Source organism: Coturnix japonica, chromosome 2 (assembly GCF_001577835.2).
Source record: "Coturnix japonica isolate 7356 chromosome 2, Coturnix japonica 2.1, whole genome shotgun sequence".
Taxonomy (NCBI): domain Eukaryota; kingdom Metazoa; phylum Chordata; class Aves; order Galliformes; family Phasianidae; genus Coturnix; species Coturnix japonica.
In genome coordinates this window covers 127,072,549-127,099,019 of record NC_029517.1, presented here as the reverse complement: position 1 = coordinate 127,099,019, position 26,471 = coordinate 127,072,549, and the positions used below count along the sequence as shown (strand labels likewise).

General features: G+C 35.5%; 1 protein-coding gene across 2 annotated transcripts in view; it reads left to right on the top strand.

Annotated features, from left to right (window-relative positions):
• The window catches only part of ADCY8 (adenylate cyclase 8), a 113,186-nt gene that overhangs the window by 50,110 nt on the left and 36,605 nt on the right, over positions 1-26,471 (top strand). The window contains exons 5-8 of one of the 2 annotated variants that reach the window (XM_015856336.2): positions 6,292-6,419; positions 15,295-15,453; positions 19,357-19,627; positions 25,956-26,153. In XM_015856336.2, the coding sequence (XP_015711822.1) occupies positions 6,292-6,419; positions 15,295-15,453; positions 19,357-19,627; positions 25,956-26,153 (756 nt within the window). The remainder of the gene's footprint in view (positions 1-6,291; positions 6,420-15,294; positions 15,454-19,356; positions 19,628-25,955; positions 26,154-26,471) is intronic. The other variant, XM_015856337.2, reaches the window with a different exon arrangement.

Sequence of the window (26,471 nt, the reverse complement as noted above, 5' to 3'; positions counted from 1 at the left end):
GCATCAATGGCTTCTTTGTCTTCTCCATAAAGAAAAGTTGCAGTGGTTTACTGTTCCCAGACACTTTTAGCAGTGCTTTTTTCTTTTGTGAAATGATCTTCAAGCATACAACCCACAGAACTCTAGAATTCCTAACAAAACCATCTGTTTAAATGTATAGGCCAGTAAATATAAATGTGACTCCCTCCATTCTTATGTGTTTGGTGTATCATATTAATAAACAGAATTAACTGGACTAAGAGCATACAAATATGATCTTTAATTAATTGCAAGAACATTACACAAATTAATAGTAACACAGGAAGTGTCTGTTCTTTTTTTGTTGTGTTTAAGTCTAAGGTTTTTTCCTCCTTGCTAGTGTCAATAACTAATTGCCTAATACTGTTGAATAAAAAACATTAATAAATAAAAACATTAACTTGATCTGTTAAGCTGATATCCAATTAAAAAAAATAAAATTAAGTATTCCTAGGTTCAGGCAGAAGATGCAAGGTGATTCCTTGTCACATATTTTCCTTCATTTATATAACAGTAAGGAATTCTGGCAACTATCACCCAAATTCTGATCCTCTTTTCGGGAGGACTAGGCAGTTTCCTACAATCTGGCTCCATCAAGGTCTCAGCTCTTTCCAAAAGCAGCAGAGCTGCAATAGAAGGAATTTGGATGGACCTCTTTCTCCAGCCCATCCCAACTAGCCTGCTGCTTAAGGGTCTTGGCCTAGATCCCATTCATGCTGAGAAAGACCTTTTATCTAGCTGTCTTTTACCTTTGGCAAATGTTTCAGAAGTTGAGCATATTAGGGCCAATCTCTTGCTTCCTCTTTCTCTGTCCACTTTTTAAAGATCTGCAAGTATTATCTCTTTGTTCTTCAGTTCAGACTCAGTAATTTCTCATCTGCATTGTTATAAATTTTAGCTTGAAATTAGAAAAATTGATAATGAAGACTTCCATATGGATTGTTCATTAGTCTATGGGGTTCTACTGAAAAGTAGTTGCAGTGATTAAATCACCACAAGCAGACAGAAAATACAGTGTAACTCACAAAGCACAGTCACATTTCCCTCCCCCTCTCTTATGCAATTTAGCCAAGGAAGCAAGAAATATTAATGAAATTTCTTACTGAATCTTTCAATAACTTGATATTTGAGCGACTCATTTCTTTAGCTCCATTTTATGCCAATTTACTTTCCAGTCATTGAGGGTGTATTTAATAAGCTTAAATATAAGTCATTCAAGTGCATGAGGCAATTGTCTGTGAAAGAACCGCATACTTTCTTTTCTCTGGATTAAGGTGAATTGGAAAAAGGCTTTTTAATTCATTTTGAATTACTACTATTAATAGCTGAGTGTCTGAGCCTGCTCAACATCCCCAGGCAAAATTTCTACTGATTTCAATTGATTTTGGCAGAATCAGGACCTTTAATATTTCACTTGTATCAAATGAGAAGCTGCAAATAAGTAGAAAATAAAGTCTGTGCTTGTGACATGCTTAGAAATTAACTGATACCATCAGCAAATGTCACTAATGGCTGTGTATGGGAAAGTGCACAAAACTGGATACTGGTGTGAACGTCTGTACAATATTATCTGTTATGTACATGTTGAAGAACTTCTGGAACTGCTTGTGGGAAGGTGAAGTGAACTAGAATAAAATAACAATCATAACAGTCTCAGAGTAGTGTAAGGATTTAACACTGTAGCATAATGGCTGCTGCATCAAAATTCCCCTACAAATACTTTCTTTTATTTAAGTCATTTACTGATTTTACAGTTACTTCATCCATTTTTTTCTATTCCCCATCCATTTCTTTTTATAGCAACAGGCAACTTGTTGATAATGTTCCATTGAGATGTTGGTAGGAATTGAGTTAGAGCTTTAAAGTGTGTAGAAGGTTGGTCTTGAATGTTATTGTTAGTGGTTTTATACTACTGAAAGGTAGGTAGACACTCACAAAACTATCTCCAGTTTACAGATGTAGGATGGCTACAAAAAGGACACACATTAGCCTAAGATTTACACATCTAACCCTAAAATAATAATTCATCCAGACTGGTAAAGCATCTAGTTTAAGATGGAGATGAGATTCAACTGGAGTTATCATATGGGATCTCAGGAGACCATGCACTCCTGTTTTGACAAAGCAGATACCATCAGCCCTCTGTCCTTCTAGGCTTTGAAGTATATTTTACTAACAGCAATGTTTCAAGCAACACAAAATCCACAGTTTACATGCAAAATAGATATGATGGGAGTAATAATGAATGTTTAGTAGTGGTAAAGAAGATATGAACACACTAACACATTTATCAGTCAGAGCATTTCAACTAAGAAAAAAAATATTAGGAAGACAAAAAGTAATATAAGTGTTTGTTGCCAATAGAGGCACCCTGCGTGGTTCCTGTACCACCTCAGATGGACGCATGTCTTGTTTCGTGTCTGTTAGTCCTGCAAAGGTGCCTCACATACCCAGGGGTCTTTCCAGTGTACCATTACCTTATGTGCAAACAACTGAATTGAAACCCAGATAATTGCTCTAGCTTGGAGCTAAATCACTCTAAGCTTCACTGACTGAATTGCCTGGCTCTCTTTGACTATGATGGCAGCCTTGGCTGTTGGATGACATATGGACACCTATATATAGTCATCTCTTTTGGATTGTTTCTCTCTGTAGTTGCTGTCTTCCTCAGCTTTGGCAAATGAGCATAGAGATGATATATCAAGCCAAGAAAAAATATGTGCACCTGAAATGATTTCCTGTCACATGCACACACAATTGCATACATCAAACCCTCATTAGCAGATCTTGATGTTCATTAAGATTTTTTTTTTCTTATTTTTGTCAAAATCACATCTTTTTGAGTTGGTCAGCCTTATTCTGGTTTTAAGTAAAAGAGGAGAGATACAGCCGTGACAGAGTTCTCCATGACTTTAATGGAATCAGTGCTTCAGTAATTTTAAATAAAGCCTTAAGACCAAGCAGATGATGAGGTTTTTTTCCTGCTGCAGATGAAGTTTTCTAGCTGTGTTGAATTGGATGCTCTCTTAAAAGGGGTTTTCCACTTCTCTAAGTGGGCACACGTACCACAGGAGCAAGACTGCCTGGTCAATGTTGTATGTAAAAAAGTAATTATGATACCAAAATACGTTCAGACACATCCTACTTTCCTAGAAATTAAATCTTTTTAATAGTCTTTAATTAGTTCCTCTTTATTTCGAATTGCACTGTGGAATTATAATTTTCAATCTGTGTGTGGTGAGTTTGAATACCACTTCAGTGATGCCTTTTGCTTTACTGCACTTCAGTCAGATTGGTATGTTATAAATGTTCCTTCTACTTCATAGATGTTAAAGCAAAGGGAAGAGTATGGAATGCACTGAATTGCACAATTAGCAAAGCCAAAGAACAACAGAATACATGCTTTATAATGTCTTTATCTCTTTGCTATTTTTCTAAATGGAGAGCAAAGTTTTAGTTGATTTTATCATGAGATTTCAGTTGAAACCTTATGAAATGTAATTTGATGCTTGTGTGCGCCTGTAGACAGGTTGAAGAGAAGGGGACAAGGAAGATGACAGTTACATGTGTAACTTGTCAGTGCGGAAGTCTGATTTTGGTTTTGATTTTAATTGTGAAATATTGAAATCTAGGCATTGCACCCTTGAAGCCAGCTAGAGAAGTGGGTATATATACTCTATAGTAGCATATATGCTATATAGTATACATATGGTAAATATATATTCTTTACAATGTATATATATATTTATACATAATAGCATACAGTATTTTCAAGGCTTCAGTCAGCTCCTATTGGTGGTTTAAGGACATCTTAGGGTGAATCAGTTAACTTTGTCTCAGTGCTCAGAGCTGATTTTACCCTCTTCGCCATGTGTAAATCTTCAAATGACTTCAGCAAAAGGTACATAGCTTTTGGGCAAATGCTTTAAGTACAAAAGGATTGAAAACAAATCATACCGTGCATTGGTGCAGTCTCAGCTCAAGCACTGTGTTAATTTTTGGGGCTATAACATATGATGGACATAAAACTATTAGAGTGTTCAAAGGATGACTACAAAGATGGTGAAGGGTCTGGAGGGAGGCAGCTGAAGTCCCTGTGTGTGCTCAGCCCAGAGCAGAGGAGCTGAGGGGAGGCCTGATGGTGGCTGCAACTCCTCACAGGGAGCAGAGGGGCAGCTCTGAGCTCTGCTCTGTGTGACAGTGACAGCGCCCGAGGGAATGGCATGGAGCTGCACCAGAGGGCAGTGGGCATGGAACAGGCTGCTCAGGGTAGTGGGCACAGCCCCGAGCTGCCGGAGTTTTAGTAGTGTTTGGACTACAGTTTCCCAGATGTTTTTAGTATTTGGCAGTCCTCTGTGGGGTCAGGAGTTGGACTTGATGATTCTCGTATGTCCCTTTCAATCTGGAATATTCTATGACACTATGATTCAAAGTGTTTAAATTTCTTTCATAACTTTGGGGTTGCCTTGTCTGATATTCAGTATACTGCTTCATTCTTCCTAGACAAAATCCTGAATTATAACATGGACTCCCCTTCAGTGAGCTAGAACTTAGTCCTCAGGGAACTGTCAGCATTCCCATTAGTTCCTGTGTCCTTCTTCAAGTTGTTTTACCCCCAGTGGGACTAGCATACCTCCCCTCTCCTTAGATTAGTGTAGCCTCCAGCTCAGGTTTTCAGAGTGAAGGCGAAGAAAAATAACTGAACTAAATACCACAGGCCATATTTTACTGTCATCTAATGAAGCAGTTTTAGAAATTGTTATCCTTCCTGATGATGACTGGTCTTTATTTTAATGTCCTCTGATTGGAACCTTTACTGACTGAGTACTAATCATGCATTTATTATTTCAAAGGTTTGCCGATCATGGAGATAATTCCCTAACTTGACTTGTAGCACCTGCTGTCCCCAGGCGCTTGCAGTTGTGTCTCAAGTTGTTATGCTCTCTGTTCTTCTGCACTGATTGCTACCCGTGGGTGCCAAGCAAGCAGATTACTTTGGGCGTGTTTACAGCTGATTTTAGGCTTACTTGTTGCACTTGTCTGGGAACTGCAAAAGTTTTGGCAATCCAGGGTGTTTTGTACACTATAAGGATCTTCTAAAATAATTTCCCAACCGTAATGCAGTGTGTTCTTTCAGACTATAAGGATACTGTTTTAAGTATTTAAGAAATGAAATTCATTACTTGCTCTTAGGGTAAAGGATGATTCTAGCTGGTTGCCAAGTAAATATAGTTTCTCCACAAAAAAGAAAAAAAAAAATGTCTAACACAATAAAACAACTGTGGTGTTTTTAGAATTCGGATAATTAGTCAGCTCCTATAGCTGTTGGGAATCCTTGAGAATGGCAGTGGAGACTTTCCATGGGAACAGATTATCTTTGGAGAAAAAGAATGATCTGAAAGCATGTAGCATAGGTTGCATTCTACATTATCTCTACTGGCATTTCTGAATCCTTGCCCTAGATTCTAGCCTAACTCTGATGAAACCTTTCTCAACATCAGCAAGGACGCCTCTTTGTAACATAATACAAAAATTGCTATCAGTCTTTTTTACTGAAATTGTAAAGATACTTTATGTCTACGTGGAAATAAATCAAGATCATATTAGGTCACTAGTAATGCCTCCTATATATTTCCATGAAAACCACAACAGATAAAAAGAGAACAATAACATTATTTGACAGAGCAAATTCTCATCTACAAAACATTATTTTTCAACATAATCACCACCATTAAGTACACATTTTTACTAGTGATGAACAAGAGCCTGCATGACTCTCTCATAATAATCTGCACCAGCAAAGGTGAGCCACTTTCATTGTTGCCACTGCTGAAATGCACCATCCACAGCCTTACTGTGCTTATACCCACTGTTTGCTCTCCATAAATGCTCAACAAGTGTCGATAAGTGCCAGTGGGTGCCTTTTTTTTTTTTTTTTTTTTTTTTTTTTTTTTTCCCCACATGGAGGAATTCAGTGACACTCCTTTTCTTCATTTGCACTTCCATATCAGACATCATTTTGAAAGACTGCCTCTCTGCTGCCATCTGTCTCACAGCAACAAAATGTAATGGGGTATTGGTGGGAAAGTTCAACCTATACTGCCATACCAACATCCAATTCTGATGCTGCAGGCTAATATAATAAGATAGGAGGCATTACATTGGAGCAGCCCTCATAATAATTACAAGGAAAAGAAATCTATTTCATGTTTCATGTTCATCTTGAAATTAAGAGAACTTAACTTTCCTTTTTCCATCAACATTTTCCTCTAGGAACATCACTGTCTTAGAATAAAGATCCTGGGAGACTGTTACTACTGCGTGTCTGGGCTTCCAGAACCTCGCCAGGATCATGCACATTGCTGTGTTGAAATGGGGCTCAGTATGATTAAAACTATCAGGTAATATTATTTTCTTTCTTCTTGTTTTATTGCTTCTGACAATGCCCTTTACTGCCTATTATGAATGTTATTACTAGACAAGTCATTATTAGGGTGGTTCAGAGACCTCAGGATCATTGCTATGAAAGCAACTGAATTTATCCAATTCATGTAAAGTACCATATTTATGGGATGAGATACTAAATGCTAGTTTGCCTATCAGCAATTTCCAAATGAAGGTATTTCCACTGCTATATATTTATTGGTTTTATTACTGTTTATTTTATTAGAGGTATTATACTAAACAATTCAGACCTCTCTACCTCAGCCTCATCTTCAAAATAACTGCAGTGTTAAGTAAGAACTGTTGAGATCCTTAAAGCATATCACTCCAATGCACACAGAGGTAGTTCTTAAATTCTTTGCATGAACTAGTCCAGTGATCTCTGTGACAATGGAGATTACATAGAAAGCTTTCACAAAAACAAAGTGAGTCTTTTTATCCACTGTATCAGTTTTTTCTTACTTTTATTATTTTTTTTTTGAGTTCTTCTTCAGTTGCTGTCTTCCTTAACAGTCTTCCCCTCTTCCTGGCTTGTTTTACCATGCAGTTTATCTGCCTGCTTATTTTCCAGACTACTTTTTCCTTTTAATCTGAGTATGTTTCATTATGTACATTAGAGTGTTATGGTGTACTGCAGATACATTATAGGTAACTTAATAGAGAGAGAATTTGACAAAAATAAATTAATGGAAAATGTAACTAGATAATGTTTATGTAAAAGGGATATTTAAGAACGTTGGTTCAATTATCACAGAATAAATGTTGATAAATGTTGCACAAAGTAATCAGTATTTTGCTTCTGGAGTCCACCCAGTGAAAGTGAACTATGAATTAGAGAAAATAGATTGATAGGAAAACATAGTTAAAAATAATTGGAGACACACATGAAATCATTTGCATTTGCTTTGTAATATGAGCAATGAACCCATCATAAGTTATTTTTCTTTTCTAAAATTATCTGAACCTCACGACTTATGTGTAAGTCTCTAAAACTCTGGTGTCCACTTATGAACGAAGATTCAAAGATGGTACTCCAGAAAAGTGGTAGTTTAGTGAGCTGAGAAGGAGTTGTGAAATCAAAGTCCATTAGGATATTTGTCATCCCAGGCCAATTCAGTTCATACTGCCTCCAGCTGGTTTGATAAATACAGTATTTGAATTTCTGGCCATCTGCCAAGTTTTTTACTCAGCTTTTCTTTTCCTGTTGTTGCAGTGTTATCTTACCTATCTTGATGTGCATCTCCTTAGTTGCCAGGGAGGATCAGTCTGTAGAAGGATATTACAAATAATTCAGTCCTCGTGTCTGAGAGTACTTGGAAGTTACTACTGTCTTTTAATTGGAACTGAAACTGATAGAATTCTCTCACTGTCAAAAAAGAAAAAAAAAGAAAAAGAAAAAGAAAAAAAAAGGCCTACTTTTTGTTAAAACTGAATTTCTATAAAAGATTTGAGATTTGACCTAAAACCTGCAAAAAAAAGGTGACATTTTGATTATTATATTTTATCTGCCTCTAAAGTTTTCATGAAACAAAAATCTGGTATGTTCAAAACAAAAGAGAGATGACTCAAGATATGAGAAATTATCCTTTCACTTCACAATTATATTCAAATTATATGCAGGAATTCAAAGCTTCTTGCAAGGCAGATGGCAATTACTGGAAAAATCCAAAAATTTAAAGGTTACTGATAAAGATGATATGAAACTGATAAAGGTGATATGCTAAGCTCTCTCCTAGTTCTTAAATCTCATTTATGACTTAGCTGAAGCACTCAGCCTGGCTTAAGATGTAGACATTAAAACCTAACAAGCGGGGAAAAAAAAAAAAAAACATACAAAAAGAGTCCTCAAAACAGGATTAATGCAACAGTATCTCATTGAAACTGGGATTCAGACAATAAAATCACAGATTGAGATCCATATACTTTTACAGCTTTTCATTCTTACAGCAGTTTAAGATATTTGTGTCATTAGGACAGAAGGAATCTTTAAATTAAATAGACCAGTTATTCATCTTTAGGCCATCTAATATCTTATTCCCTTATTGACAATGTGCAGTTGATGCCAGGATCGGTACCTAACTACAGATGAGGAACTGCCCCCAGATCTACTATATCAGGGTATCATTACTGAATTATCCTGCAAGCCTTCTCAATAATTGTTTTGTTGGCAGGAACGTAACAAGAATGCAAAATCTGTTTGTTTCAGAACTTGTGAAACAAGTTATCTTGGACAGATTGACTCAACAATTTCTGGGTTTTTTAAAATGCCTCATATACCGTGCAGTTAAATTGCTAATTCATTACTGAGGTTCTGCATCTTGATCTTAAGGGCTCTAAACTTGGCTCTTAAGGGCTCTAAACTCGCATTTTGCTGCAGTGTTTCTCTCTTCACAGATGTAAAGAGCTGTTCAGAGCTCAACCAAGAAATCCAAGATCATAGTTTTCTCGGTAATCTTTTATGCATCACTGTTCCTGTTACAAAGCTTATACAAGAAAAGCCTTTATGTATTCTATTCTGTCTTTGCTCCCTTGATATTCAAGCACAATGAAAAAATGACTTTGATGCTTGGGAAAGTTCTATAAAAAAGATTTTTTCTTAAGAAAAAATCCTAATTATTACTGTCTTGTTGTAGTCTCCTGTGAACTGTCTTCAGATGCAATTGGAAGTACAAACTAAATAAAAATAATAAGCTCCTTATAATAGGTCCATTTATTCAGATGGTTCCCACATCTTTTTGTATGCCATGTAGATCTTCCTGTTTTAAATATATTGTATTAGTTCCTGTCTCTTCTGACGGTTGATAAAAATAAGATAGTATAAGAATGTTTAGTCATGAGATGATTAATATATTTTGTTTTAATACCTATGAGGTAAGCTGAAGGGGTGTCAGAGATAACACTGAGGGAAACTAAACCTGCAATTGCACTTAACAATTTAAAAAAAAAAAAAAAAAAAAAAAAAAAAAAAGCCTCCATTCTATCTTTATTGTTATACTGGGAGAAGAAAATTTATAAGAAAAAAGCAGTCATTGCATTGCGTGTTTGGAAAATTCTAAGGCTGTGCTGGAGTGTCAGATGGATGGGATTATGAATGAGATGTGTGATAGAATACAAGATAGGAGCAACTACTTGCGTACAGTCAAGAATAGAATGATCTCAAGACTCAACAGTAAAATTAGGTTGGATTTGGTATTATGATCTCTTCTTCAAATATATTAAAATGGAAGTAAAATAGATAAGAGAAAGATGCAGAACAAAAAAGTAATTCTGAACTAAGATAATTTCTAACCATCACATTATTTTCCAGAGAGATTATTATGCTTATTCACTGAACTTTTCATTTCTTTGTATTGAGCTGCTGCAATAGAAATTACTACATAAAGCACAGTGTAATGCTAGGATACTTAAGGACTCAGGTGTATAGTTTAATGATGGAAATCCAACTACAATTCACATAAATTATGGAAGTTCAAACAGGTCTTTACGCTGCTGTATTTATTTAGTAAATCGTGGACTTGTGAATGGTTTACTGGATTATGTCCCACTAAAATACCAGCTGCAAGAGTAATTATTTTGACAGAAAAATCAGTGCCAGTTTACCATAATCTATCCACAATAAGTTACTAACATGAGCATCAAATCATGAAACAAAATGCATTTTTTATTATCTCAGTGACTAATCTGTTAGGCTTTCTGCTTCTCACATGAATAAAACCCCAGCATTTGGAGTTTTATTTAACTCCATCAATTGAATATTAACATAAAATTATGTAGTGATCAATACTTGTTAAATAAGTTACTTACACACTGAAGCAGCCTGAAACTGCTTTCATATTTCATGATTTATTATTCAATTGATACATTCCTGGATTCTTTCCAAAGATATTTTCTTGCACAATACAAAGGGCTCAGCCTACATTGGAGAGAGCTCAGATTCATGTGAGACAGAACAATACTTCACAAAACCAAAAAGTATCGCTTGCCTTCATTTCAAGTTCTAGTTCACAAGTTCAGTGCCTTTCAGACACAAGATCTATCATCACATCCCCATGTCCATTTCAGCCACTGACAATGAAGGAACAGAACAGCAGGACAGTCTGTCTTTCTCTGTTTTTGCTGCTGGGTGCCTAAATAAATTGAACAGTGTAATGATTAATCAGCTTGTGCACCACTAGGAAGGAACTCTTTTCTTTGAAAATGCCACCAAATACTATCAAAGTTCCCTTTTCAAGGTAACATAAGAATGTGTAAATAGCTTGTTTTCAAATAAAAAAAATAATAATAATTAAAAAAAAAAAGTGGATTTCTGATCATATGTTTTTTAATCCTTTGTGGTTCCTTTCTGACATTCAGAGCAGGAAGACCTTAAAAAATGTGAATACAAAGTTATTTGCTCATATTGCCATAGTATCAATCTGAGCTCAGGGCAAGTCAGTTACATTAACAATTAATTTGATGATATGAAACTTCTCTAGAAGTAACAACTGCTGCTGACTCTGGGATCCAGCTCTTATTCCAAGGTAGACCCATTCTGAATCTATTTTAAGCTGGCTTCTTGGGATATTATCTGTCTTACTTTGTAAATTCAGCTCTTTGTGAAGTCCATCTGCAAAATGTTATATCCTGTGAGTCATGTAGCTGAATTCTTTGAAGCCTTCAGTAGTTTAGTGCACACTGTTACCTAGCTTTTTATGTGTAATGGATGTCTCTTTTGCAAGCTCCCAGAATCATACCAAAGAAGCAGCCACCTCAGTTCGCCTTATGCCTTCTCATATCATTCCAAAAAATTCTGTTAGCTTCAACTGAAAAGTTTTCTATGTAATTGAGTCTTAGAATCATACGACAGGTCAATTTGGATGGGATCTCAGGAGACTGATCATTAGTCCCACCTTCTGCTCAAAGGGCCAGCTATAACTCTCATTTACTTCACAGAGCACAGAATTCCCATTTCTGTTACAAGTGCATAAAAATAGCAATGGCTGTGTCTCAACAAGTCTCACAGAACAAACTCCTGAAACTGTAAGAGATATAGTCATCCATGAAAAATAATAATAATAACATGCTGGAGATATTTTAAATATCTCAGTTGGTAAATAAGGCCTTGCAAAGTTAAACTAATTAGCAAAGATAAGGCTGATATGTCACTGTCTGAACATGCAACAAGTGAGTTCCAGGGCATTCCATTTTCTGGCAGCTTTAGAAAATGTTGAAAAGGCAATTTCAGAATTTGGGATCATATTTTCATGCAAATAAAAAAGCCTTAAATTACTAGCATGAAAAAATACCCATCAAAAAATGCTGGCCAGGAGGAAATGCCAAGATCCAATTAAAACCAATGAAATGTTCACTGCTGACTTGACTGAAGTGAGATATGGCAAGAATAGCAACAGTCACAGCTTCATTTCATGAGGCAGTTTTTGAGGTAAACCAGGCTGCATTATAGATCATCAGTAATTCAACTTAATTTATGCGCTTGCCCAAAGAAATTCCAGAAAGCCTTAAGCAGCTGAAGAAAATTCATTCATAGTTGAAGAAGTTTAAGAAGCAGAACTAGAAAATGCAGAGCATGAACATATGGAAAGAGCACGATTTGTTTTGGTGTTGTTTTTTTTTTTTGTTTTTTTTTTTGTTTTGTTTTTTTTGTTTTTTAATGTCTAGTACACAGTATGATTTAATTTTATTTGTTTTTCTCAATAAATGAGATCTAAGACCAAGAGGACTCAGATTTAGTAGTTTTAGAGTTTTAATGGCTTCTGTCTTACAACAAAATATAAACAAGACTTTGTGAAGTAACCAACAGCCTGTCTGTTAAGGAATTGGATTTGACTATGTAAGTGTCTACTGTACTGTCCCTTTCTCTATATAATTCTGAAATGCCTCACTCCATATTACATCAAATTAAAAAAAAAACAAAAAAAAAACAAAAAAAAAAAACCCGAATTCTGTGGCTTTTTACACACTAATCAATCATTTCATTTTTCAGTGGCAACTTTTTTTTTTTTTTTTTTTTTTTAAATTCTTTGTTTTAAAACAAATGTTTGGTGAAATCTAGTGTCCACAAACACATTCTCAACAGGTCTGTACTCAATTTTGCATAACAAATAACAAAGCAATGGAAGAAGGACCAAATCTTCATCATGCTTTTGATTCATATTCTGGACAGATTCTTCTTAATATTGCAGATTGCCAGTGGCTCAATTCAATCGGGTCCTTCTGTGTAAATGGTCTCCTACCTATCAACATAAGGACATATTGCTGTGAAGGGCAAGTAAGAGGAGAATACAATCAAAGGGCCTTGCAAATGTACCAGCACCAAATCTGGCAGGGAAACAACAGCCCTAAGTCAAAAGATGCAGACAGGTGGCCAAATCCCAGCTGACCACAGCTGAAGAGCTGAGATCAAATATCAATTCAGCAGCACACAATTAAAAGTTTCTGGGATGTTATGAGAAATAACAGATGAGAAAAGAATGAATAGAACCTTATGCAGAGTCTCTAGTGTCATGTAGGAGGTGGTATGGAATCAGAGCTACCTGCAGTTTTGAACAAATGCAGAAGTGCTATGTGGCTTTCTCGGCTTTCTCAGCACGTGATCATATTTTAGGACAAAATTGTTGAAATCCAACAACTCCTAGAGAACGCTCTGGAAACAGGGGGAAGTATTGCTTGATTGCAACATGTTTTGTATATGTTCTTTACAATGAGATCCGTGTGCATTAATTCTCATACAGCACACAAATTAGGGTTCTAATTTACAATATTTAAAATTAAATGATATTATTTACTAGCATTTAAAATTTAATCTTATCTAATAGAGAGTTTACATATATGCATAGAGACACACACAATTAACCTATCTTAATAAATGTAAGGTCCTCCTATCTTGTGCATTTTTCAGTGAAAATCTTTTTGTTCAATTACTCCTCTGGATCCAATTTGCATTCTATTTCAAAATACAGAAATTAGGCATAAAGTGAGAAATAATCATCTGGGTCTGAAGGAAAGAAAAAGGCAGAGTGGGAAGCAATTTTGTGGGGGAGTGTCTGACATTTCCTCTGAGAGTTATGTATGTTTAGATATTTTTGCAGCATACCTAGAAAAACTCTTCATAACACATTACAAACTGTTTTGCTCTTACTTCTCTTAATCTCTCTCAATACATAACGAACTTCTTCAGTGTGGAGGATTTGTTTTCAAGTCCCATCTTCCAGAGGCAGGTGATTATGTGCTTATTTAATTTTCAAATTTCAAGCCTTCTTGACTGCAAAACAATAAAGAAATTTGCAGATGAAAACTATATAATAATGAAACACAGATAACTCTTCTCCAAAAGTTAATTTTTTTTATTTGCTTATGATTAATGCTGTGTAAGTCTCTTTGTTTTAAAAACCTAAAATATGTTAGTTTCATTATATGATGTAAAGGTCTTCTCTAATAGACAAACAACTGCACCAAGATATTGTCTACACACTTTTCTCCGAGGTTTGGGAATATGAAGACTAATTGCTTATTTTCAGTTCCTCACTATTTTTTATTTTTTTTTTAAATGATTAATTTATCTCAATTTTGAAACTCTTATATTTTTGTTTCACACAATGAATCAGTGCCACTATTGCAATAACAAAGGGCCATGTAATGAATGCAGTAAGTAGTTTTCTCCTCTAGAGAGGGTCAGTCAAGGTGATGACAGGCATCTGTGGCAATGGCTTTGCTTCAAAGTTGTGAAATAGGGCTTTTTATTTTTTGTCTGCTCTGTGATCTTGTTGCTCTACTGTTGAAATTGAACTCTTTACAGAGATATAGCAATCTTGTTCACAGACCAACAGAAGTTAACATGCTTTTCCTATCTTGAGCAAGCTATTCAAATATGAATGAACACTAGCTCTAACCATATTTTTGGTGCAAATAATTGTTGTGTTGTCACAGAGGAAGGACTGGAAAAGTTCCCTCTTTGTCGTCCCAATGGATATAGACCAATTATGATAACTGTGAGTTTCCTACAACGACGTGCTTGACTTTTTCGACACTGACTTGGAAGAAGTAGTGCTAGATTTAAGTGTCTGTAGCTGCAAATGATACATTTTCTCATACCAGAAAAAGCAGAAACTATTTTAACACAAAGAAATTCCATTTCTGACCCACAGATAAATTAACTGGAAACAAGTGTTGGAGCAAAGTCCGTCTTCTGAGACTGTTAACAAATGAATATTTGTGTGTTTACTTTTGAACTTTTGAAGTGGTCTTCAGCATTACGCTGTATTGGAACAATTTTTTCTGATCAAACCTCCTGCAAGTAATTCACGTTTGGACAAAAAATAGCTTACTATTTCTGAAATTTTAAAGTTAATTAAAAATACAATAAAATATAAAAGTTTATGCAGGTTTAATTACAGTAATTTTGGTCATGTTTTTGGTAGTACTTTAATAATTCTAAGCTTTCATTGACTCCAGTTAACCTTTTCATTCATACATGTTTTTCTCCTCCTATCTTTTTCTTTCTGCCTCATAGGAATAATATATGTGCCAGTGAACCATGCATGCAACTAAGTGCTTAATGATAAACTGTTTTTTATAGATATTTGCTTGCTACCTGGACTTTACTACCTAGTAAGGTATCACTTCATTTCACAGATCAAGTGGATACTTACACAAAAGTGACATTGTACTTTGAATTGTATTATTTCCTAAAGATACAAAAAAAATTAAAAAAAAAGAAAAAAATTAAAAAAAAAGAAAAAAAAAGAAACAAATATAATATAATATTATAATTTATTAATTATAATGTAATTTCATGAGCCTGGTCTTTTTGTTTGTTTTTGCTTTGTTTAACAGATATGTTAGGTCAAGAACAAAGCATGACATTGACATGAGAATAGGGATACATTCAGGATCAGTTCTGTGTGGAGTGCTGGGCCTGCGAAAGTGGCAGTTTGATGTCTGGTCTTGGGATGTGGATATTGCAAACAAACTCGAATCTGGTGGAATTCCTGGGTAAGGCAACATGTATTTCCCACAGCCAGAAAACATTGTCAACGTACTGTTAATCTTTCCATTTTTTCCCATTATTTCTTAAACTATAATTTTGGGTGGTTTGTTGGTTTAGTTGCTTTGCTGTACTTTTTCTTCTGTTTTATGATTGGCAAGAATATGTGAGGTTGCAGACAGAAACAGTGAAGAAATGGTCTCCATGCAGAGGCATTGGAAAAGAGAAAAGTATGTCTTCTCCTTTGCCACCTAAGATTTCACATAGGTGGTCAGTGGTTGTATTCAGGCTTTATGGTACACAGAGATAGCCCAAATATCCCAGCTAGCTGATGACAATTCTTGAGTTTCTCCAGGCTTCATTCTGCTGCTGTGAGGCATGGCAATGCTATTTATTTTATTTCATAACGTACAAAGTATGGGGAGAGATCTGTCTTCATAGGTCACTATGCTAATAACAAGGAGGTATGGACAGTAGGCTTTTCTAATCATAGAGTATTCCCATGGGACCCACAGGGATCTGAGTCCAAATCCTGACTCCACACAGAACCACTCTAAAATCGAACCATATTTTTGGGATTGCTTTCCTAGAGCTTATGGAATTCTCACAGCTTGGTTCAATGAACACTGCCCTGATGAGTCTGTTTTATTCCCAACATCTTTTGGTGAAGAACATTTACTTAATAAACAATCTGTCTATCGGAACTCTTATAAATATTTAACGCTTTAACAGATTTTTGAGACTTTTTGTTTATTACTTTTTTTTTTTTTTTGTCAGTGTATGTATAATAATATATCACTTTCTATTCACCCACCTGTTTGCTTTTCCTTTAACTGTGGTGGCTCCTGCACCTGGGGGATAAAATACTATTTCAACCTGAAAAAGTCTGAAGCAACAAAAATGATTGCATCAATCTTCTATACACTTTCCGTTCCCTCTTTCATTGCTGAAAGATTTAAAAAAAGACCACAATACAATGATGCAACCTTTGGCAATGGAACATAGAAACAAGAGCCATGGACACTGTTATTCAGAAAAAAGTGTAAAGTGGTGCTGTCGTCTTGAGTGAGAGAGATTTTGAGTGACGGAAGATTTAAATCACCAAATCCGAGTCATGCTATGCCTCCTATGCCTATATCAGGTTATGTCAGAACTGTCACGTTCGAAGGAAAATATAAAATTATTTGGTTTATACTGTGTTTGTAAATGTGGACTCTCTCCACTCTTTCCTATAGTGGGTCCTTATAGTAATCTATATTCTTACGACCATCAGAAAATGAAACTTTGTGTGTTCTGAAAATAAATTCTATACTCTGCATGTCACTGGTGTATAAAACTTCTGAAAATTACTTTCTCTGCTGCTTGTCACACAAGAGCCTCAGATAACTAAGAAATGTCATATGCTGCTTAGTAAGCACAAGCATAACAATTATCTATACCAGCAAAAAGCACAGTTTATTACAAGTAATAGAGTTATTAATGAATAACCTAGTGAAGGCACCAACTTGCTGGTGTCAATAAAATGCCTGACTAAGCTGCAGTCTATTGGAGCGGAGTAATTTCCACTCTCGTATATCCATGTGCTAACAGAGCAAATCCTGTACATAAGAGCAGTTCACTAAGTCTCTCAAAGCAGTGATTTACATCAGATTTTTCTGGTATGCAAAGCAGATTTCCTAGAGCAGTTAAGGTCCTTTCAGGCTCTCCTCACTTCTCCCCATGTAAAATCATATATTTTTAAGAAACACTCTTCTGCCAGCTTCCCATCTTCTATTTCTTTCGGTACATCTAGGTATTAATCTACTTTGTTGAAGTGGCAGAAAACTTAGCTAATAATTATTTTCCAGAATGTGTCATTGACAGGTTTTACTTGAAGTTTTTGGCTTGCTATGTTTTCATAAGTAGGGTAGGCTATACTTTTTTCTTCAGTGTGCTCATCTGCCTGACACAATAAATTTGTATGAAATTAAAGGAGCCTGCAGTATATTTTTTTAATTGATTTTTTTTTTTTGCACCAGTGCAAAAGGTGAAATCCAGAAATATGTTTAATCTACCAGTGATTTATTAATACTTGATCCACTGAAAGGTATTACATCAGTAGCCAGCTCCACACTCTAGTTATCATGCCCATTATAAAACCCATCTTTCAAGCTTTTGTAATGCAATCTTCTGAAATCATATTAGGCTGAAATTCAGTACAAAGATAGTCACCCTAGCAACTAATGTATCATTCTCTTTTTTCATTCTTTTATTTTCTCTTCTGCTTTTTCATTTATTTATTTATTTACTTATTTTTCTAGTTAGTAGTTTACTTCAAAAACCTCTACCCCATTCAGTTTTCTAAGGGCTAGGAAATGCATTGTCCAATACATCATATAACCTGGTTTTAAAGTCCAGGCTAAATCTTGCTTACACATGGGAAGTCATTCTCCTCTTCTTTTTTCACCATTTGTTTTACAAAGATTTGTTTATAACAGAGTGCTAATGTCTTTGAACATGTAACAGCACAACTTCAGCCAGTGAAAGTTTTACAGAATCTATGTTGTCTTCAGTGAGAAGCAGAGATGGGATAAAAAATAAATAAATAAAAATGACTGAGTTCCAATTTTTGATTTATTAATTATAGACTGATACTTAGTACTTCATATAGACCTAATCTGATTGTCGTGGGCTTTCCACAATGATTAAAGATAATTGCTTTTTCTGATAATACCTTCAAATCATACATGTGCTTGTAGCCTTTACACTCCATAAATATTTTGTGCAAATTAATTTTTAGATGCATATTTTAAGTTCTAGAAGAAAGTTCCCTGGGCTTGTGCAAGGATTGTTTCTTTCAGTGGAGTCAAAGGAATTTCTGGTGTGTAAGAGAAATTCCTAAGTGTGTGTCATAAAGAAATGATGAATTTTAGCTAACTCTAAATCTTAGGAATCTGCAAGCCTGATTTTCTGAAAGTGTTGGGTGTCCAATTTTTTAAAAAAATGAGCCAATTTTGAAGATATAGTACCCTTATTTTTTTGAGTTAGCTAAAGGTCTAATGAACTTCTCCTCATACCATATTTATAATTTTGTTTTGTAAAGTACTGCATGGCTAAGCACTTGGATGTGTTTCAGAGGTGTCTGCAATTTATCTTACATGTAGGATGTTGAAGATTTATTAGAGATAGGAATAAGAAACATCTATTCCATTTTGTTGTAATTGAATTTATTTCTGTCCTTCTCAAGCCATCGTAACTATGGTGAAGAAATTCCAAATAGCAGACACCTCCAAGTTTGGTTGGAAAATACCTAAAGACACTCATACTTCTGCATAATTTGAGATCTTTATATGTCATCTCTTTGATTTGTTATATTTACTTTTGCAAAAGCTTTTTAACACCATTAACTCTAATTAGAAATTATCATCTCACTTGCTTACTACTGACTTAGTTTGTGTAACTATTCGCTAATTCATGTCTGATATAATCAGGTTACTAATTTAAATACTATATGATACCTCAGCTAACAGAATGAAATTAAGGAGCCTTTGCACAAACTGCTCTGATACACACCATATTATTTCTTAACTGTATCTACCTGAAGTGGCTATCTGAATTCACTTATTCAATCATATTTTACCCAGAAAAATCTCTTGTTAAACTAGGCATCAGATATTAATATCAAAGAGTTTTTCCTGTGATGGGAACTCATGCATTCCTGAGATCCTGTTGGTGAAAACAAGACAGCATTTGCCCCCAAGTCATGTTTCTTGAATACACTATTTCATTTTCATGATATAAATCATCAAATACAACAGAAATAAATCTATTTATCTATCATGTTAACATGAATCAGAGTTCATAAAACTCCTTGCTACCAATATATACTAGAGCGCAATCAGTATTTGCTACTACTTATTTCACTCATGCAGGAGAATCCACATCTCCAAAGCCACTCTGGACTGCCTCAATGGGGATTATAAAGTTGAAGAAGGGCATGGCAAGGAACGCAATGAATTCTTGAGGAAACATAACATTGAGACTTACTTAATTAAACAACCTGAGGAGAGTCTCTTGACTTTGCCTGAAGATATTGTGAAAGAGGCTGTCAGCTCCTCCGACAGGAGAAACAGTGGGGCAACATTTACCGAAGGATCATGGAGCCCTGAACTTCCATTCGATAACATAGTGGGAAAACAGAACGTAAGTCAAACTTCCTTTAATGTCATGTAGTATGAATGCATGCTTGAATGCATTTCAATAATGGAAGCCTCAGAGAAAACAAATTCATCTTTAACCTTTTCTCTAATGCATACTGTAAAAGCAGATGATTAAACAAATCTTTTCTGGGCAGAAATAAATCATGCATCCAAACTGGGGAAATGCCAGGGGCCCAGGCATTTTCTTTCTTCTCAGTTTTATTTCCCAGCTCAAATTAAATACTACACAGAGTAGTTTTAATTGCACCAGTCCTTAAAGACATAAATTAAATATAAATTTAGTGTAACTATCTGGGACACTCTAGTTGAAGTGTGTATCTCATTGCATAGCATCAATGCACTACCATCAAGGCAAAAGGTATGAGTGGACTTCCTGCCAGAGGAAACAACATAGTATAATTTATTGATATTTGAGGGAAAGAAAAGAGTTAAAAAGTAAAATACCTTGTAAAAATACTGTGTCTGTTCTGTCTTCTTCTCCTCTCTTCTCCCTCTTCTCCCCTCCTCTCCATTTCACTCTACTCTTCTCCTCCTCTAAATATATATATATATACGTATATACAACTTAAATGCTGATTTTAAGGTAAACGAAGAAATGAATTAGAGGCTAAAGTCATGAGTGGCTTAATATAAATATGAAACAACTAACACACTTCTTCATCAGATCTTCCCCAAAAGTACTGTACTACTAGCACATCAGGAAACAGCAATACCTATACAGTCATAGAATTTGCTTGTGAAGTCTGTTTACATAGAGTAAATAAAGCAGGAAAGGTTAAAATGCCCTCAGACACCTCTATTTACACTGCACTTGAAAGATTGATGATTCTTTATGAAACAAGGTCAGCTGCAGTTATATTCCATTTTTTCTGAGTGATCTGTGATGACACAATACATTCTTTCTTCTGCTGCACATCCTTAATCTTACCTGTCTTCATTGTCTGTTGAACTTCAAGTGTTGTTGTGTGGAGGTCTTTCTTTCTCAACTATTTTCTACCTCTTGTAAATCTGCTCTGAAATCATAAGTTTTCACAATCAAACGGTCCATGGTGGTATCTGCATCTCTTCAAATTGGATTGGAGCATGGTGTAGTTTGCTGTGATATAAAACACTTGTTTTATATATGTTCTGTACATCTGTGTATCTGTATGTACACTGCCTTCTACTATTATCTGTATCTCTTTCTATATATTCTCATTTCATTAGGAATAGAGGTATGAGTGCATGCTGCTGTGCCTCTTCTGATGTCTCTCTCTTTGTTCTTCTTTCCCTTTAAAACATTCCAATTTCTGTACTCTAAAAGATCTACAGAGAATAGGCTGTCATTCCATTGTTCATTTTTTCAGCTAAACCTGACCTTGATGCTAACAACAAAGAGGAGTAAAATACAGATCTATCGTTTCTATTTTTTTTTTTTTTGTTCTTTTCTTAAAAAAAAACCTCTCACTTAATGATTTATAAGTTCATGAAGATTATTGAAATAGGTGTAACCAAGCTGTTGTCTTACACCAGATATTTGTCTTTTGGCAGCAAATGATCTATTTCCAGAACTGTTTCTCCTTTTTTTTTCTTAAGAGAGAATGGAATAGAATTTGATTTTATACTTGAAGTAAATAGAATTTTGTATTACACAGTTTTCCAGTAGCTGCTGGGTGGGCACAGAAAAAAAATATAAATAATCTGCTATTCCATGTATACTTCAATTATTATGCAATTTTCAATTTTAAAGTTGAGAAAATAGGCATTATTGCTCACAAATAAGGTATTTCAAATCAAAATTCAGATCAGATGTTTAAATTTTACAAGGATACATAACTTTTTTTTCCAGAGAAATGTCAGCCTTAAACAAAGATAAGTGTTTAATAAAAGTTACCGGTTGAAGTAGATGTTGAGAATCTAAATAACAGCAACACAACAATATCACTCTGTGCGTCTGAGTAACTACTGACAGAACTTAAAAGAATTCTTTGCCTGCTCCGAGTTACAACAAAATCTGAGCAACCATACTCACTTGAAGCTGTACTTGTATCTTGGAAGAATTTGAAATGGCAGACACTCTTTTGAGCTCTCTTGCCCCAGTTCAGATTCACTGCAATGTATATTCTTTACCTCAATTTCATTTTGCATGGGCAGCCTAAGTCACTGAATTGAAGGTGTCTTGATGTGAGTGAGGAAGAGAATAACCACTCTTTATGAACAGAATCATAGATATTAATAAAAGCTGTAATATTACATTTAACAGTTATAAACATAACCCTTAGCTCTGGTTTTGAGTTAAGCTTAGGATACAAGTGTTTACTTTGAAATTCATCTCATGCTTAACATGGATGGAACTTTCTGTTATTGATACAGGTGTTTGGGTTTCTCTTCTAAAGCAAAGAAAGTTAGAGAGATAAGTTATTCTATGTTAAGACAGTGGATTTGAATCATTTTATGCACCTTACAGAAGAAGTAGCTAAAAGCAAAATATGGTGACCAGATGTCAGACTGGAGGCCACAATGAGATTGTAATGACATGAAACAGTCAGAAGTAAATTTAAATATCTGTGTCTTGGGTAAGAATATTATAGTGATAACACAGCAGTTATCAGAAAAACTGGATTTAAAAAAGTGCCCAGACAGCAAACATGAATAAATAGCAGGATGAAATTTGGTTCAAAGCCAAGGCACCTACACTTTTGCCTACTGGCTGTCTCAGGTGCTAACCTCCCATAGAGCTCAGTTCCCAAGTATAAGGGTCTGATGTTATACATGATGTTCTAGGATGTGTGAAAAACCCACATGCTCTGTTAAATGAGGCACCTGTGAAAGACCTGTGGTCATCTGGACTATCTGCTAAAACCAGGAAGAGACTCTGTGACATCTTGTGTACTGTGAATCACCCATGCTGAAACAACTGAATGCTCCAGCACTGTATTGAATAGGAGCTTCATACAGTTTCTTAAGTGTGGCTACCGATTGCAGTTTGAGAAATCTTAGTAAACCCCAGCTGACCTCCTAACTGGACCAACAGTGCATGGGGCTTCTGTAAGATCTATGTCACATCTCTTGGCTCTCTCTAGATACTTTCCCAGGATGCTGTAAGTCATCTTAGCTGACAACAGCTGCGCATTACTGACCAACTGAAAGTATCCAGAACACATATGGTCAGTAATAGAAGCTGGAACACTAAACACCTGTGCAGTTGACACACAAGATGAATGGGACGCCATTCAGAGAGACCTAGACAGGCTTGAGCAGTGGGCCTAGGTTTACCTCATGAGGTTCAACAAATCTAAGTACAAGATCCTGCACCAGAGCCGAGGCTACCCTCAGTACCAATCCAAGCTGGAGGATGAAAAGATTGACTGCAGTCTTTCCAAAAACAATACCTGAGCGTACTGGTGGATGGGAAACTGGGCATGAGCCAGCAATGTACCCTTGCAGCCCAGAAAACCAACCAAATTGTGGGCTGCATCAAAAGAAGTGTTGCCAGCAGTTTGAGGGAGATGATCACCCTGTACTGTTAAGGACTCATCTGAAGTACTGAATTCAGATGTGGAATTTGCAGTACAGGAGGGAAATAGATCTGTTGGAGTGCATTCAGAGGAGGGACACAAAAATGATCCAAGGGGTTGAACATCCTTCCTACAAGGGCAGGCTGAAAAAGCTGAGGCTGTCCATCCTGGAGAAGGCTCTGGAAAGACCTGAGAGCAGCCTTTGAAAATTTAATGAGGAGCTATAGGAAAGAGGAGATAGACTCTTTAACAAGGTCCGTGGTGACAGAACAAGGGGAAAAGATATAAAGCTTAAAGAGGGTAGATTTAGATTAGATATAAGGGAAAAGTCTTTTACAGTGCGAGTAGTGAGGCACTGGAAGAGGTTACCCAGAGATGTGGTAGATGCTCCATCCCTGGAAACTTTCAAAGTGAGGCTGGATAAGGCCTTGGCCAGCCTGATTTAGTTGTGCATGTCCCTGTTCACTGCAGGAGAGTTGGACTGGATGGCCTTCAGACGTCTCTTCCAACTCTAAGGATTCTTGGAATCTGCAATTCTTTGAATTTTACTGACGTCTTCTTCCAGAACAAAATCCTACCTTTCCCCTGTTTTTTAAGCATCTAAGCTTGTATTTCCCTATTTCCTTGGAAGATCTGGAGTTTGATAAATGATGAAAAACAAATGTAAATCCTGCCAAGAGTTTTATAAATATCACTGATTACAAATGTTCCTTATTGCTGAAATCAGGATGATTGGACTTGTTACAAGAAAGCGTTATTGAAAGGAAGCAAAAACCTTTTTTTAAAATGTCTGTAGAATATTTTTGATGTTGGGTGGATTTTTCTGTTTGTTTGCTGCTTTTAATTCATTCTATTTTTTATATTCAGCTTCAAGTTTAGCAAGGCTTTTGCCTAAAAGATCCTTGTTTATGTTCCTGTATTGAACTTAATAGTTATTCTCAATATCAGAAAGGCTCAAATGAGCACTGAACCAAACTTCCTTCTGTGAGGCAAATGAGAATCTTAATAAAAAAAATGATGAATGGGAGATCATACCAGAAAAAAAATGTGGTTAGAACATATACTTGGCCAATAATTTGCATAACATTTTGCTTTATTTTAATAGGATTTACTGTAAAGCAATTGTCTTACATGTGTGTGCTTGAGTAAGGGAGAGACCTTGCTAAACTCAGATAAATTTTTTCTTATTCCACTCTGAAAATAATTACAATTTCAGAGTCCATTTTTGCACCAATACTAACGACTGTTGCAATACTCTTGACATTGTGCCATATCTATCCATTACAAATTCTAAACCAGTTCATACATTCAGCAGAAAGACAGTTCTTCACAGTAATCAAATTCTAAAATGCAATTTGAAGAAAACATAGTCACTTTCTCAAATGAATTGAGAACATTCCCTTTCTGTGAATAATACATAATACTCAACTAAAACATTAAGGACCTTCTCCATGCTCACTATCCATGGAGATATCAGTTAATACACATAACAGGATCTAATGCTATCTTGTTTTTTAACAGCTATTTCAATCTCTTTTGTGAGATTTCATCCCCACAAACTGATAATAATAACTTTCTTGTAATGCCCAGTTTAAAAAAGATAAAAATACCTAAACTAAAACAGTGCCTTAATATGTAAGCGCACAGTATTGAGTCAATTGATTGTTTCCCTGGGATTTTGCTGCAACCTTGTTGCTACCAACTTAACTCCAAGACTAATATATCTGAAAAACTAGTATAAAAAGATAAAGTTCAATACAGGAAAAGGTTCCTTGCTTTTTTTTTCCCAAAAAGATATTTTTTTAAAGCAGAAGTATATTTCATGTTCACAGTTCCTGTCTTGTGCTGTGATGTATGAAGGTTTATATGCTTTACATTCATTAGCTTTTCTTAATGCTTGGGAGTATCACAGGTAATAGACTTTGTTTTCCCATTAGCCTGCTCTTTCATGTAGTTTGTGTCATGAAATCGTAACATAAAAATAGATAAAGCCATTTTTATGAAAGCAGATTCTACCACTTTCCTGAAGGTGAAATATCCTTTGTACTATCTTGACTTGCTTTTGTTCGCAAAGCTGTGCAAGAGACTTTTCTTGGTTTTTTTTTTCTTTTCTTTTCTTTTCTTTTCTTTTCTTTTTTTTTTTTTTTTTTTTTTTTTTTTTTTATTTGTCAATGAAATATCGAAGGGATTAAAGAAACAGGATCATATTTTTAAAATAAAGTGAATTATGTTTATTCAAACTTATAGCTTAACTGTAATATCGACTGGCTGAAATATATCAGTAGTGAAGAAGAGCACATTATCTGAAAACCCAAGCTGAAGCAATCATGAATGCAGACTTCTTTACTCCTGCCTAGTTGATCTGTTCCTTAACTACACACATCCAGTAAATGTAAGATTAAGACAAGAAAAACATTATTATTGTCATTTTATTTGTGACTTCTGTTTCTGTAGCTTCCATTCTGAGTTGTGAAAACACACCATTGACGTGGATACTGTGTTGTGATTTTGGTGTGTACTCCTCTCATTCGTGCTCTGATAATTATATAGTGGAATCTGGAAAGGAGATTGTATTCCTAGCATTCAGTACAGCAGCAGACCTGCCAACCTGTATAAAACAGGACATTAAAGCACTTCCTGTAATGTACTGTATGTGTTTAGTGGAACAGACATTATTTTACAATTCTATAGATTTCATTGAATAAATTGCATGGAATGCTGTAATGGTTTGCAATGCAACATGAACTAAAACATTGCATTTCTTAACCCAAGGGGACCAGCAGGTTTATTCTGTTTGCATGTGCTTTCCCCTAGACTCTGGCTGCCCTAACAAGAAATTCAATAAATCTGCTTCCAAACCATCTTGCACAAGCTTTGCATGTCCAGTCTGGGCCCGAGGAAATTAACAAGCGAATAGAGCACACCATCGACTTACGGAGTGGCGATAAATTGAGAAGAGAGCATATCAAGCCTTTTTCACTGATGTTTAAAGACTCCAGCCTGGAGCATAAGGTAGCTGAGTCTTGCTAGCTGCATTACTTGCTGCTCAAATTGTAATAAATGTCCACTGAAGTAGAGAAGATCTAGGTTCTAGCTTGCATTGTTTCTGTTCTGGTTTTGTTCTTCTTTTATTTTGTTTCAGTTTTCAGAAGGTGGGGCTGAGCTAGAGGCCATAATGGGCAATGTCATGATGCAGGTGTGACAGCCCTACAATGATCACATTTAATTTTTGGAAAATGCCTACACTGAGCAAACTCTTCTGAAAACAGAAGCCATTTGCTGAATTTCATTTCTGCCTAGTACAAGCCCTTTCCTATCAAATTAATCCTT